This window comes from Urocitellus parryii, chromosome 5, assembly GCF_045843805.1.
Source record: "Urocitellus parryii isolate mUroPar1 chromosome 5, mUroPar1.hap1, whole genome shotgun sequence".
NCBI classification, from domain to species: Eukaryota; Metazoa; Chordata; class Mammalia; order Rodentia; family Sciuridae; genus Urocitellus; species Urocitellus parryii.
Genome location: NC_135535.1, coordinates 172315433 through 172331843, shown reverse-complemented (window position 1 = coordinate 172331843; position 16411 = coordinate 172315433). Strand labels below are relative to the sequence as shown.

The window sequence follows — 16411 nt, the reverse complement described above, 5'->3', positions numbered from 1 at the left end:
GATGATAGCATTCTTATAAATTCTTTGAGAGAAGCTTTTGTTATAATTGAATATGAGGTGTTCCCCCCCAAACTTCTGTGTTAATGCAGGAAGGCAAAATCCAATGCATTGTGAGAACTATAACCTAATGTGCCTACCTTAGTTTGAATGGACTAACTGGGTGACAACTATAGGCAGGGGTGTGTGTGCCTTGGAAGGATTCACCATCCCTTTGGCCCCTTTCTCTTTCTCTCTTTGCTTCCTATCCATTGTTAATGGAGCAAGGCTTCTCTTCCATGCCCTCCTGTCTTGATTTACTTGGGCCCAGAACCAGTGGAGTCAGTTCACCATTAACTAAACCTCTAAAACTATGAGCCAAAATAAACTTTTCCTCCTCAAAGTTGTTCTTGCTGGGTATTTTAAAGTGACACAAAGCAGACTGATACACTCTTCTTCAGCTTGAGCTTCCTAACAGGCTGTTATAGATTTAAGATATTCTATTGTTTAACAGACAATGTCTGTGATATGTACCTTCAAGATTGTAGGAATCTTTTGTTGCTCTGAAAGGTCTACAATACATCACCTTAAATATTTATGAGGGCTTAAGAAAGAGTTTGATTATCAGACCCTTGGCTTCCTGGAACATTCTTCTGGGTAGTCTGAAGGATTTGATCTTTGCATTGAGAAACTGTCTTATTTTTGGAATTTTCTGCAAGAAAATATTAAAGATGAAAAATAATTTAGGTCTTTAACCTAACTAAGCCTAGATTCTATATATTTTTCCTAAATTCTGCTTGAAAATATAAGAACTATCTGTGAGTTATGGTGTAGATATGAGGTTTCCCCCAAAAGCTCATTTCTGATACAATGCAAGAAATTTAGACATGCAATGATTGGGTTAGGAAAGCCCTTATCTAATCAGTGCATTAATCCACTGATAGGAATTAACTAGGTAGTGACTGTAGGTAGGTAGTGTGTAGCTGGAGGAGGTGGGTAGCTGGGGGTATGCCCTTGGGGTTTAAATTTTGTCTGTGATGAGCAGAGAGTCTCTGTGCTTCCAGATACAGTGTCCTGAGCTGCTTTAATCTGCCCCACTTCTCCAACATGATGTTCTGTCTCACTTCAGGCCCAGAGCAATGGAGTTGACCATCTATGGACTGAGATCTCTGAAACCATGTGCCCCCCAACTTTTCCTTCTATAATTTTGCTTGTCAGGTATTTTGGTCATAGCAGTGAAAAAGTTGACTAAAACACTATGCATCTGTGCATGCATTATGATAAACAGATGAGCAAGAACAAAGGAATGTTTAAAACTCCTTCTTAAATTCATCAGTTTATTAAGTATCATTTCTACTATCCATATTATTGCCAATGACAGATTTTCTTAATTTTCAACCACTATGTACAAAGGCACTTTTTCTTCTAGCTTCCAATATTTTCCCCTGAACTCTTACAGTCAATTTCTTTGAGTTTTATATCTACCATAAATCTCCTTAGGGGTCTAGTAACTTCTACTCAGTCTCAAAGCATATTTCACACATTTTGTACTTTTTCTTACAGTAACATCATATTTCCAGGTACCAAATGCTATTCAAGTCACTATAACTATGTAACAAATGACTTAAAACTCAATATTATCAATGGATATAATCATGTATTTCATGGATTCTATATGTTAGAAGTTTGCTCAGAACTCAGCTTAGCAATTCTTCTGACTTTGGGGCTAATTGGTAGGACTTTTCTGGCTGATAGGTTGGTCTTATGAGTCCAAGATGGATTTACTAACATGTCTACTACTTTGCCTGAGTAGCTGGAAGGTTGAACCCTTAAGAGACTGTCAAGCAGAATATCTACTTGTGGTCTTTTCAGCTGCATGTTCTTAGGGTTGTGCTTTTTGCATAGCATCTGGATTCCCCTAGATAAGTGGTTCTCAATGGGTAGTGGTGGGGGTAATTCTGCCCTCCAGTGGATTTTGGGCAATATCTGAAGATATTTTTTATTATCACACTGGGGTAGTACTATGGTAATCTAGTTAAAAGAGGTCAGGGTTGTTGCTAAACATCCTGTAATGCATGGAACAGCCCCTTCCTCTCAAAAAAAAAAAAAAAAAGAAAAGAAAAGAAAAAGAAAAGGAAAAAAATTATCTGGCCCCAATTTTCAAAGGTGTCAAGGGTACAGAGTTTTATCCTAGAGCAAGCATCTCAAGAGAACTGGGCAGAAGCATCTTAGCCTTTTCCAATCTAGCCTCAGAGATAGACAGAATCAAATTCAGACCAGATTAAAAGAGGGTGAATTAGACTTTACTTCTTAATAGGAGGAGGAGAAGAAATGACATTATGGAAGAGCATGGGAAGTGGGCAATTTTGTCACCGACATCTTTAGAATATACCATCGGCTGCAAGAACTGTCAGGGGAATCCAAATGTGATTCAGTGCCATGAAGAAGGGTAAGCATATTGCCTTAAGGATGTGGGAAGATCTGTCACTTCTGGTTGGAGGGATAAAATGGAGCTTCCTCAAAACATGACCTTTCAAAGAATTAAGAAATAACAAATTAAACCTTGAGAAAAGAGACATGATTGGAAAGGGCAATTAAAAGGGAGAATATTCTAAACAGAGCAAACAATAGAAATAAGGATATTGATCATCAGGAATTAGTAAATTATGGCTTCTGGGCTCAATCCAGCCTGCCATTTCTTTTGAAAGCAGAGTTTGTTCGAACCTAGCTATACCCATTGAATAGTTGACTACAGAGACCATATGACCCAAGAAACCCAAAATATTGACTTTCTAGTCATTTGTGGGAAAGTTTACTTGTACCTGGACTAGATCTTCAATTTACTTGTTTATTAAACAAATACTTGTTAAGTGTATGCTGTCAGTCAGAAATTTTGTCAGATTTTTGGTATATTATGGTGAGCAAAACAAACATCTATCATGGAGGGTGTTTTTACAGTTACAGTATTTGAGAGCTACAAAGAAAGTAGCAAAGTTCTGTATTGGAGAATATTTTCAGAGTATTTAGGATGAATGACCTGGGAAGGTTTTTATCAGTAGAATTTCAGGTAAGACCCACCAGATGAGAAAGAGTCAAGCAAAGGATGTGAATGGTAGAGATAAAGATTTATCAGGAAAAAGAAGGGCATGCACAAAGTTCCTAAGCAGAAAGGACCTCAGCTTGTGAAAATGAAAGGTGGCTAGTGTTGGTGGGATATGGTGAGCCAGTATGCATTTGAAGGTCAGACATGGTCCAGGTCTTGGTGAGTCACACAGGTCTCAGAAAGGATAATCCAAGCTTAGTAGGAAACTACTTGAGAATTTTAAGGAGGGCAAAAGAAAACAATGCTTATTAAAAAAAAAAAGAACAACAACAACAACAAGAAAAAAGATACCTCTGGCTACTGAGTGGAGGTTAGTTAGGAGGTGGACAGAGAGGAATTGAGAGATGATCAAAACAGGTCCTAATGGTCCTAGACAAAAATAATGGTACCATGATCTAGTAACTATTTCTCAAACATTGCTCTGCTTATCTGTCACCTGGGATCTTATTAAAATACAGACACTGATTCAATAGATAAGGGATGAACCCAAGACAAGATGCATCTGGTTCACACACTAACAAGGGGGGGGGGTAAAGACATGTAAGGTGGTGTTTTTTTTTTTAAATTTATGTCATTGGGTTCTCATTTTTGGCAATACTTTTCCATGGCTAGAAGTCTTAAAATAATTTTTCAACATAAAAACCATGCAAAGAGGAAAATCCAGCCCCCAAACTTTCAACCATTTTAAATCAGTACTGAGTGAGAAAGCCTTTTGCAGAGCTTCATATATAGGTTTTTACAAAGCTAGAGTTTGCAAAAACATAAAATCATAGCTAGTTAATGAGCAAGTGTCCAAGGGTGATCAATTTTATTAATTTTTCCAATAAGATTTTATTAACTGTACCAAAATGAAGAAGAGAAAGTTCCTACCTTAACAGAGATATAGTCTATTTGTGAATTTTAATATATTGAGAAAGGATTTCTACAGAGCTATGGTCAGAATGTTATGGACTTGCCAAAGAGAGACACTCCTGGAGATGCAAAGAAGGATATTGACAATGATTTTCAAACAATAAGTAGGAGTCAGAGAATAAAGGAAGAGGTGGGTGTTCCAGGAAGAAGAGATGGCCAAGAATATAGAGAGTTTAACAGGAGACACCTGTCTTTTTCCCCCCCCACCCCCAATGTGGGAACTCATAGAACTGGCTGGCGGAACATGCCTTGTCAGAATTCAGACTGATGAATAGTGTGTGTAGTGCCATTAATTCTAGTCTATTCAAACCACAAGAATTTCACAAGCTGTTGGTATGGGCCTGAGCATCATAGGGACCTGAGAGGAAAATAAACCCTATTGTCCATAATAATAACTCATTTCTGATGGAAGCTACAGATAAGGATGCTTGAGCCCAAAGAAAGAACATGGCCAGTTAAGTAACTTGCCAGAGGTCACCCTGGCTCATGAATGGAAGGTATAGAATTTCAACCCACTGTGTCCCACCTCAGACACTGCCATTGCTAGAAATTGCAGTTGACTTAGAGAGACAAACCCAGTATACTTAAAACAATTAAAAAGAGACCCAAAACCAACATTACAACATTACCCAAATCCACCCCACAGTGCAGTTTCAAAATGAAAATTGCTTTATTGCTTTTCTTCTGATTATAAAAGCAATGCTTCCTCTCTGTAAAACAATTCAAACATTACAAGATTGCATTGTGCAAGGATGAACATTCTTTGTAGTCCCAATGCTCTATCCCATGCCAGAATTGGCCACTGATAGCTACCTTTGTGTTTTAGGTGTATATGTGCACCATCTCACAAAAAGAAATAAGCATTAAAATAAGTTGTAGCACACTGTATAAAATGTTTTATAATCTATTTTTTCCCACAACACCATAGAACTATTTTCAGGTAAAATTGCACTTATATTCTTAAACCCTTGTGAAGATACATCCAGTTCTTTGAAATTGATACGCAATTTCCCAGCCACTTGATACCATCCAGCTTTAGGTAGTTAAAGCAACATTACCTGAGTGTAATAATATTGGTTATATTGTTATTTGGGGAATCTTTTCCTCTCATCCACCCTGCCCTATGGTCACAGTCAGGTAAGATAACAGGTTGGTGCTACTCCTTATCACAGGGCTCCATTATTTTCAAAATCCACCCCCACCCCCACTTTCTCTTCCTCCTTCCTCATTCACACACTGATACACAGATAGCAGGTCTATTTAAATGCAATTCCATGCATCCATTTGAGGTGTACAGTGTTTGATCAACTTTGACAAATGTATACAGTAGTGTAATCACTACAACATTAAAACTATTGTTCAATTACCCCCAAGAAGTCCTGCTTCCTCTTTGCATTTGATATCTTCCTCCTATTCCCAACCTCAGACAACCACTGATCTATTTTCATTACCTATCATACTGCCATTGTGAGAGTGTCATATAAATTGGATCATGAAATATGGGGTCTTTGTGTCTGGCATTTTCACTTAGTATAATGCTTCTGAGCTTCACCCATGTTTTGCTGAAATAGTATTCTGTTATATAAATATACCACACTGTGTTTATTCATTCACCAGCTGATCAGCATTTGGCGACTTTCTATTTTTGTCTATTGTGAATAAAGCTTCTATGAATATTCCCATACAGACCTTTGCATGAACATATTTCCTATTTTCCTTATGTAATGCCTAGAGGTAGATTTGCTAGGTGGTACTGTAAGGGTATGTTTAGCTTTATAAGAAATTGCCAAATTATCTTCTTGTCTTGCTGTACAGTTTGCATTCCTGATCCTCTTTGACCCTTGGTAATATCTGACTTGAATATTAGCCATCCTAATGAGGTTTAGCAGTATCGCTTTGTGATCTTATTGTGCATATCTTCCGATGTGGAAGGATGATGAGTATGTATATTTTCAAGTTTATATTGGTTTATATTCCATGTGTCTTCTTTGGAAAAAATAATCCTTTTTCTGTTTTTAAAAGTTGGGTTGTCTTATAGTTCAATCGTAAGCTTCTATGTTGGTAATACATATGCTTGGTATTGTTCCATAATTTTTAAATACCATACTGATTTTCTTTCTCCCACTCCACTTAGTGGAGACTTCATAGAAAAGAGTGTGCATGATCTCCCTTGAGTCTGAAGCTCCTGGAATCCAGTCATGCTGACTTACACTAGGCCTTTAAGAATTCTTTAAAATTTCAGATCATTTTTCTTCATGCTCACTTTTGCAATTACCACGGGTTTTGTCCCATGCTCAGCCAAAGATGAAACATTCTTAATGTCCTGTCTCTCCTTGGAGGGCAGTGAGTAGTCTTGTGATTGCAAGTCTCCTGTAGTCTATTTTTTTTAAAGTATGTTTTTTTTTTCAGGTACTTGGCATTGTTGTTGTTGTTGTTGTTATTGTTGTTGGAGCAAAATCTCCTTGCTTCTTTATCTTAAGCAGCAGTGAAACTGCGGCTGTTGCTGTCCTCACTCTATGTGTCCTCACTCTATTGTTGGCACTGCTGGAATTGGTCAGTCTCTTTAGTGAATACTTGCTGCCCTGGACTTTCAGAGAGCAGAGGCTAAGGCTTGGATACGTGTATTGTCTCCACCATGAAGGACACATTGCTAGAATCAATGGAATCTCTCCAAGTTTTTTTTTTTTTTTTTTTTAATCTTTCTCTCCAACACATTGGGCAAGTGTTTTTCTCTCATTCTTGCTAAAAGTTTTTCATGAACCTCCCTTACGTGATAGCTTTCCAGCCTATTTCACTCTTTTCTCAGTTTCTTGCAGTTCTGCCCTCTGACCATTTAGCACAATTTCTGCTGTGCTTGTTTTAAGAGAGTAAAAGTTTCACCGAATGCTCACTTCCCTATACAAATGGACTTGATTGAGACAGAGACTTTCATCCTGTGATTTATACTTCCCAGGGATCAGAGTGGACCTGATATGTTGGAATTCCAAAATGAACTCTCAAAATTAGACCTAACTTTAGGAAGCCTGTCTACAAATATTAATAGACTATTCTCAGATGCTTGTGCTCTGCTGCTGAGAACTTGTGTTTGTGTCTAGACATGTTGCCTCTGCATTTGGCTAAAGCTTAAGATTTGCAATTGGAGCTCGGTGATAGAGTGCCTACTTAGCATGTGGGAGGCCTTCCTTCCATTCAGTCCCCAGCTTGCATGCACAAGCACCCATACAAAAATGAACAAACAAAAAAACAAAAAACTTGCAATCAACTGTCTAAAATTAGTTCTGGATTAATGTATGATTCATGCTGACTCAAGATAATGGGTTTCCACCATTTGACCCAGCTATCCCACTCCTGTGTCTATAGCCAAAGAACTTAAAATCAGTATACTCAGTGATGCAGCCGCATCAATGTTTATAGCAGCTCAATTCACAATAGCTAAACCGTGGAACCAAACTAGATGCCCTTCAGTGGATGAATGGATAAAGAAACTGTGGTGTACATACACAATGGAATATTACTTAGCATTAAAAGAGAATAAAATTATGGCATTGTAGGTAAATGTATGGAATTGGAGAATATCATGTTAACCAAAGTAAGCCAATCCCCCCAAACCAAAGGCTGAATGTTTTCTGTCATAAGTGGATGCTGATCCATAATGGGGGTTGGGGGGGAGCATGGGAAGAATGGAGGAACTTTGGACAGAGGGGAGTTAGGGGAGGGGAGGGAGCACCAGGGTAGGAAAGATAGTGGAATGAGATGGGCATCATTACCCTAGATACATGTATGATGGCACAAATGATGTTACTACATTGTATATGACTAGAGAAAGGAAAAGTTGTGCTCCATTTGTGTATAGTGCATCAAAATGCATTCTGCTGTCATGTATAATTAATTGGAACAAATAAAAAATAATGGCAAAGCACTTTTGAATAAAAATCTATAATATCTTTGAAAATAAAACTTCAAATATTTTGTTACTTTTTAGAAAAAAGAAAAGTTTACAAGACAGGCACATGCCTGTAATCCCCACGTATTTGAAAAGATGAGGCAGGAAAATTGCAAGTTCAAGGTCAGGTGGGCAACTTAGGGAGACCCTGTCTCAACATTAAAAAAGGTGTGGTGGGGTAATTGGGGATGAAGCTCAGTGGTAGAACACTTGCCTAGCATGTGTGAGGCCCTGGGTTTGATCTCATGTACTATAACAAACACACACCTCCCCCCACCACACAAACAAATTGACAATTTGAAAGTTGTGAAGGTACCAGAATTCTTGAGAAAAGTCTCTTGGGAAGATCAGTCACATGTCCCTCAAGGTTTTCATGAAGCCTTGATCCACACAGTAAGTCAGTTTTCTGGTTAAAGGGATTTTCAAGGAATCATATTGTATAAATTGGTAAATATATGCCCCTAACTACTGTTCAGTGTGTATGTGTGTGAGGAAAAAAAAAGCTTCTACAACTAATAGCAGATGTTAAATGTAATATAAATTCGATTAGAATAAAATGGGAAAATAGGAGCTTGAGCCAGACCCTAGGTGAGATGATCTGGGAAGGATAAGAAAGAGAGGCAGAAATCAGCTGCAAATTAGATAAAGTTGAACTAGTTGAAGTACAGAAGGTAAAATTATAAATAGTCTTGTACATAGTAAATATTCAATAAATATTTGTTTTGACTGAAAAAAAAAAGATAATGGGTTCCTCTTCATCCTGCTTCCATTCAAGGCTGTGATCCCTTGAAACATACACAGAGCCCATTTGTTTTCCAATAAAAATGGGCAAAAGGAAGAAAATTTAATAGAAAACTTACTGTTCAAGAGAAGCCCTTGCTCTGATATGATGATAAACCCACTGTGGCCACCATGACAGAAGCCTGTATCCCAACTGAGGCCATCTGCACTTAGCTGATGTTACAGTTCACATGGGACTCCAGCTTTTGTTGTGACATCTGACAGACATGGTCATAAAAGCTTCACCTCCTACTTCTAGGGTTTTCCTGAGACCAGCTTACCACCAAAGTATTCCTCCATCAGCTGTAAAAGTGTGAAAATATATTGTGATCTATTGTCTTGTTGGATATCATTAAACAAGAGATTTAGCATTAAGTAAACCAACTTCTTTCCCGCTCCTCCTCTCCCTCCCTGCTCTGTCTCTCTTCCTTCTTTCTCTGTCTTCCACATGAATTTGCAAGACTTTCTGTGTCAAAGTTGTCACATTCTGTCTCTGGGCTGTAAAGCGGTTGGATTGCCTCCCGACTTCATCTTACCTCCCCATGGAATGAAAATGACACTTTAAGATACTTCTGTAACTAAGTTGCAGATCACAAAGCCCAATCTTCCAAAGGAAGCCTGTCCCATTTAGGGTTAATAGCCCTGCATTTATTCCCAAATCCCCACATCTTGCAACTCAGAAACACTAGCATGAAGAATACCCTGATTGACTCAGGAAATATATTTTCCTGAGACCAGTGGTTTATAAAATTTATTCTCCGATTGGCGGGTCTCTTGAACAGTTGTTTGTCATAATCAGATTTGGAAACCATCTATCTCCTTCCAAGTGATGATTGCACTGTGACCTCTGGCTCTAAGCATGCAGCTGGTCTGGGCAGAGCAGATCTCGGCAATGAATGAAAACCAGAGCTGTCTTATCAAATAGTGGCAGGACTCGTTTTGTTTAACAGTGCTGGAAATTAGTTTTTCAGGCACTGATCTTGACAGGTCAGCTGTCAAAAGTGGGTGTCTGTGGCCATAAATTCATTGATCCCATAAACAAAACTCTGTCTGCAAAATACAAGGGGAAATCAGAGTAGACGCACTTATGTACAAATCAAATGGTCTGGAGCTGTATGACTAAGTGTCAAGACTTCTTTGAGTAAAAGGTTTTTCTGGCTTCCCATTTATCAAGCCTATCAGCCTCATTGGGCTTCACTGACTGAAACATTTTCCTCAGCGTTCAGAGTGGGCAGCACTGGGCACCCCGGGTCTTGGTGTTGGTTGGCTGCAAGGTTGAGAATGCACTTAAAGCTTTTTGTTTGGTTTTGTTTTAATTTCCATTGGATTCTCTCATTTGAACTATATTTTTCTCTATCCTGGTCTTATGTTTTGGGTGCTCAGAGGGATGGCCTCTTCCAGAAATGACCAAGGCTTACCATGCTGTTCTGAAGATTTGGGTAAGAACATGCAGCTTTGTAGAAATAGGGAGAATAGCTCAGCCCCGGGGTTCTCAGATTCAGCCTGATGTGAGGGAATAATAAACTTTCCTGTCTAACATGAAGGATCCCGAATCCTGGAACACAGTTGTACTTTGATGTGTTCGAAAGGCAGAATTTGAGTTTCACTTTGAAGTGTTTCTTCTTTCTTTGTCAGGGTACAGAATGCCTAAAGGCCAGGGAGAGAGAAGTTGGTATTAAAAGAAAAGAAAACAAAAAACCTTTAAGTCCTAAGTACTTTAAGACCAAAAGATAAGGATGATAACAGGCTTGGAGGATTTTTTTTTCCCTCTTATGAAGTTCCACTTTGATTTAAATGGTCTTATTGCATTAGGGTTGTGTGAATATTAACTAAAATGTTTTGGTGCCATCTCTCTTTCTTAGTGGAGGAACATTGCTTGTTTTCATGAACTTGGGCCTCAGTTGTAGATGCTTCCCTGTCTCCCAACCCAACAGGGTCTGGGACTCTACACCAGCTTGGAGAGGTCTTAGAATATGAGACAGTGGTCAAACTAGCAATATGCCTTTTCTAGAAGATGAATGTCCCCTATCCACAGCTTCTTGGAGCAAGAGCACAGATTTACTTGGTTCTCTCAGATGGGCCCTGACTCACAGACAGATGATTTGACTCTGACTGCTCCTTTGACATTCAGTCCTCAGTCATAAAAGTGCATGTGGTAGGGTTTCGCTTAATCACCTATGCTGGTTATTTTTATCAAAAGCTCATTTTCCTTCCTGCTAAAGTAGTGAAAAAACCTATTAAAAGTAAGAAGAGCACAAAGAAGGTAATGATGATTATTTATAATTCCTCCATTTATATGTAATACATATAAACGTGTATCACATTTTAATGTATCTTCTCCCATTTTTATCAATGCTTTTTTTTGATAAGCATAATTAAGGTCATATTGTATGTACAGTATTATAGCTTGATGTTTTTTACTCTGTTATTAGTTTTATAACCTGATTCTTTACTACATGATTCTTAATTAAGCTCTTTTTATAATAGATTATTTCAAAATGATTTTTTCCTTTGAGCCCCTCAACTTAATAGGCAGGGAAGATATTTGTATTCCATTTTAGGGATAAGAAAATGGAATCTGAGTGAAGTTTATTGTATTGAACAAACATTTGTTCACTTCCTTCTGTTTTAAGCTCTATGCTGTCAAGTGGGCAGTGGGAGGTCATTTAGGTAAATGGTGAGAACAACCAGAACACAGCTACTGACTATATTCTACAACACTCAGCTTCCCATCTTTTTGCCCAAATGTAGATCAGTTATAGAAGTTGATCTTAGTGATGAGAAAGAACATGGTGTCTGAGGCAAGGTTGTAACACTGAGATGGGAATTACCAAGAACGTGAGACACTGGACAGCTCATGGTCCCAGAGAATAGGGCAAGAAACCCAGGTCTGACAGCTGGCTCAGAGACATAGGCCCAGACTACAAGCCTCTGGAGATCATGTCTGTGGCAGCTTTGCATAAATCATGGAAATTGGGCCAAACATTCATTAGTGGTGATGCATACATCATCCTAATGTATGATACATTAGTATCAGTAACAGCGGAGACTGCATGTGGAGTGTATGGATATGTTAGTATCTTAACAACAAAAGAAACTGGACATTCTCTGTACAACTTCTACAACTTTTCTGTAAATATGAAACTTTTCTAAGTGAAGGCTTATTTTTAAAATGAATAAAAATGTACCAGATCCAGAAGAAGAGAAATAGCATTGTAGGCAGAAGGAACCAGATGCAAAGATCAGGAAGAAACACAATTTGCATGAAAAAGGATCTGGAATTTACTGTGGCTACTAAACAGAAGTGGAGCTGAGGGAGTGGGCTCTGGAATAAGACAGTCTTACTTAAGGTCAAGCTTACAAGTATTAGGGTTTATTCTGTAGGAAATGTTAATCAACATTATTCATGTTTGAGCTTCTTTATTGTAAAGGTACTGGCACTTTGGAGAATGGGACAGATGAGAGAAAGTTTGGGAATAATGAGACTGATAAGAAGACTGTTGCAAGTGTCAAGGGTAAAGATGGCTCTGCCAGGCAGTGGTTAGAAGCAGTCAGTGAAAGGGGAGGCGTTGAGAAGCTGTGCTATTCTCACAGTTGAGCCAAAACCACAGCAGCACATGACTTCCCAATTGCTCCTTCCTGTCTCTATATTCTATTCTCCTGCCTAATTACAATCCCAGTAGAAATACAATAGAGCCTGACTAATCAAAGCCAAACAGAGCTCCATACCAGGTGCTTATTGAAGCCATGGGCACAGAGTTAAGATGCCCTTTCACCATACTGGGGAGGTTTGGCAGAAGATGTAGGAATCCATCTCAGACTAGAATAGAATATCCAGTGTTTGGAATTAACACATCATCATTAGGACAAGATTGCTTGCTCCCATCAAAACTGTTAGGGTTAAGATGGTCAAGGGGACCTTTACAACTCCACCCATACTCAGAAGAAATAAAGGCCACACATCAGGGTTAAGCAGCCCCGGTGCCCAAGTGAAGCAGTTATGGGGATGCAGATGCAGGCAGCAAGAATACACACCCATCCCTGTTTCAAGCTCTATGCTGTCACCCATAGAACATAGAGAATCAATCCCTTGACTGTATTTTCTTAATTTTTCCTTTTTTATTTTTGGAATGGGGATTGAATCTAGGGGCACTTTGCTGCTCAGCTACACCCTCAGCCCTTAGCACTTTTTAAAAAATGTATTATTATTATTATTTTTTTTTATTTTGAGACAGTTGCTGAGGCTGGCCCTGAATTTGAATTAGTGATCCTCCTGAACAGCTGGGATTTCAGGTGTGTGCCACCATGTCTAGTTACCTCTTCCTTTTTCTTTTTTTTTTCAAACCAGCTGTAATCCAGCTATAGGAATCAACTCTGTGTCCTAGTGCTATTTACTGAGACTTAATGGAGAAATAGCCATAGTATTTCCTTCTCACTATTCTATGGTCCAGAAAATGTAACATTGGTATCTTTGATGCCTTTGATTAGAATTCTGGGTAGGTCTTGCTCTTCCCTGTAGTGACACCCAAACTAATTAGTTGTGGTCAGGGGCTTTCAGAGTACATGGCCATACTCTTAACTACATTATTTATTCACCACTGCCCACTCGATTGTTTAGGATAGAGTGGATCTTAGTGGGTATTGTCCAAAGAGACATCGGGAGAGTCCATGTTTCTTTTAAACTGGCTCCAGAACTCTGTATCTCATTCTAATGATTTGCTTTAGACCTCAGAGTTATAGCATCTTCCAGATGGAATCTTCAATTTCTAGAGCTGTGATCTCAGTGCTCAGCTCCTGCTGAAGTATCAGGACTGTGGTTAATTCTGGGAGAGTAGGAGTGTCTTTAAGTGGAGCTATGGTGTCTCCTCTAGAGCCCCAGGAAGCTCAGCTCCATGAACAGGTCTATCCTCTGCTCTGGTTAACCAGGGTTCCTGAGGTCATCCCTGATGAAGAGCAGGTGCTGCTGAAGGCATCCTGATATATTAAAGGACTCCTTGTTACATAAATGATGGTCCATGGATCATCATCAATAGCAATAGCAACGGCATCACCTGGGAACTTGTTAGAATGAACAATCTCAAGCTCTAGAATCAGAAAGTGCGTGTAGAATTCCTGGACGATTTGTGTGCACACTATAGTTTGAGAATTACTTCTTTAATCAATAGCAGTGGCTCAAAAATCTTGGCTGTGTGTTAGAATCACCTGGGGGACTAAAATATCCATATCTAGCCCACTACAAACCAATTAAATCAGAATCTCTGGAGGTGGAGCCCAGCTTTCAGAATGTTTAAAAAGCCCCTGAGAGATCTTAATATACAGTCAAGCTAGAGCCCCATGGACCAAGAAGAAGCATATCAGGATCACTGAGAAAGCATTAATGGTCCCCATGCCCAGGGCCTGGGATTCTGATTTAGTTGATGTGAGATGGGGCTGCACTTTTTACAGCTCTCCAATTAACAACTTGAGAATCATTGACCAGATAAAGGTTTGGTCATTGTTGCCCAGGCTCTGCAGGAACACACGGAAGGGAAGCAATCCCAAGAACACCTGTGTCTCCTCTGATGTTCCTAATGCAGAGCAGAGTCTTCTCCATCAAGTTAGAGTGCCACTGTGAGATACATCCAGTTATTGAAGACACCCTGCAGCCTCAGGAGGTTATGGCAGTCCAGAGAATTTACACAGCTTCTACCTAGGTAGCAGGGAAAGTGATGTTATTTGCAGTATAGCAAAATCAGGCAGGGAGTTCTTGTCCCTGTTTGCAGTAGATACCAGGATACAAGGCAAGCTATTCACTTGGGTCATTGTTATTTATACAACCGATGGGCCTCATCCTGCCCATGTTGGTGGAAATGACTGAACTTAAGTGTCCAGTGGCTTAAGAAGGTGAAAGGAGTAGTGAAAAGAAGAGGATACTTTGAGGGAGACACAGTGACATGGCCTCCATGGGTGGACAGAATAAAATTAGGTATGCCATTTGGTCTAGACGCGAGTTCTGTTACATCTCAGTAGATGGTTTAAGATGGCTCTGGGTCTCTAGGAAGCACAGAGGGCTGCTGTCTTCTTACTGCCTGATTTATATTCCAGTTTGGGAGGAGCTCCTAAGGTGTGCCTAGGTGCCTGTTCCATCCCTCATGCTCCCCTTTTTCATTCACAGCTGGCGACGTGGGACTCAGAAAAGGGCCTGAATGGTAGCCTGCAGGAAAGGCCCATGGGCAGCCGTCTCCAAGGACTGACTCTCAAAGTGGTGACTGTCTTGGTAGGATCATGGGGATGTGCTGGGAGCTTTGCTGTCCAGGCTTTTGAGTCTGTGGCTGCTCTCTGTCTAATGTGGGGTTTGGGAAGAAGAAGGGCATCTTGAGGAGTGGCCTTTTGTTTCCTAAGGCTGTCACTCAAATAACTATATGAGTGATGAAGGGGAGAAGAGTGTAGGAGCTTCTCCCCTGGGACTTCTGAGCTCCCTACAGGAGTTCTCTGAGCTGCTCTGGAGAAAGATCACTCTTGCAGATCTGCTGCTGGGCTCTGGAGAACTCCTGGCTGCTACACTTGTCCTTGGATATAAGCTAGATTTTTACCTACTGCTGCTCCTTAGGAGAGCTTTGCTGGTAGTCAGAGTCCCCAGAAAGATACTGGGAGGAGGACATTGTTCTAGCACCCCAAACCTCTGATGTGCCCACATGGTTTATAATCAAAATGGTTCATTAGTTGCATTTTTTTTTTAATATAGTTGTCCTGGAATCTGAGACTTTACATTTGTAAGAGACCTTAGAATCATCTTCCTTTCAACTTCTATTTTTGCTTTTTTAGAACTGTGGAGATATTTTACACTTGTTCCTTTTTAGCTGAGCCAGACCTGGTCCACATCTTCCCCTCTGTCCCAGCAGGCACAGAAATCTATGGCAGCAGCATTTCTGCATTCCCTGTTTGCACACCAGAAATAAGCTTTATGTCCCATTTTTTTTCTACAAAACTAACTTAATAAATTATATTCTTTGGGGCTGTTTGTCAAAAGCCCCTTCTTGTTTAGTCTCACACAAGACAGAAAAGGGTGGGGCTGATGTGTTTTCCAGATGCCCATCTGCCCCACATGATCCAGCATGAAATATGTGGGTGTAAGCTCAGCATGACTTTGGACTCAGGATGGGAAATTTTGAATCCTATCCTACTTTGACTCATGTGACCTTGGCCTGTTCATCATCTATTTTCTAGTATGATCTGATAGATATAATGCTGTCTTCTCTCAATCTAATGTCACAGAACTTTATTGCTATGTCTTATCCTGGATGAAAACTGTCACATTTCTTGTGTGACTCCCATAGAATTATGGTATTTCCTAAGAACAGAGTCCTGGTTCAGCGTGAATGTTATAAATGAAGGAATGAAACACACTATGTTATTCTGGGAGCTGGGGATTTGTGCAGAGCCTAAGATGACATACACAGGACAATTAAATTTCTACTGCTCCTTGTTGTCCTTCGCATTGGAGTGATTGTCCACTGTACCTTGACCGTCCATAAACTGTTTTAGAATAGGGCAGAGGAGTTTAGCCTTCAGATAGAAATTGGTAAATACCAGCATTCTATTATTATCATTATTAGTGCTGGGAATGAACCCAGGGCTTTCTACATGCTAAGCATGTACTCTATCACCAAGCTACACCCCTAGCCCCAATATTAGCATTCTAAAGTTATGATTGGTGT

At 39.6% G+C, this 16411-nt stretch overlaps 1 protein-coding gene across 1 annotated transcript in view; it reads left to right on the top strand.

Moving 5' to 3' along the window:
* Grid1 (glutamate ionotropic receptor delta type subunit 1) overlaps window positions 1–16411 on the top strand; it is a 707905-nt gene that overhangs the window by 579164 nt on the left and 112330 nt on the right. Inside the window, exon 9 of the mRNA XM_026397042.2 lies at window positions 14869–14970. Coding sequence (XP_026252827.1) covers window positions 14869–14970 — 102 coding nt within the window. The remainder of the gene's footprint in view (window positions 1–14868; window positions 14971–16411) is intronic.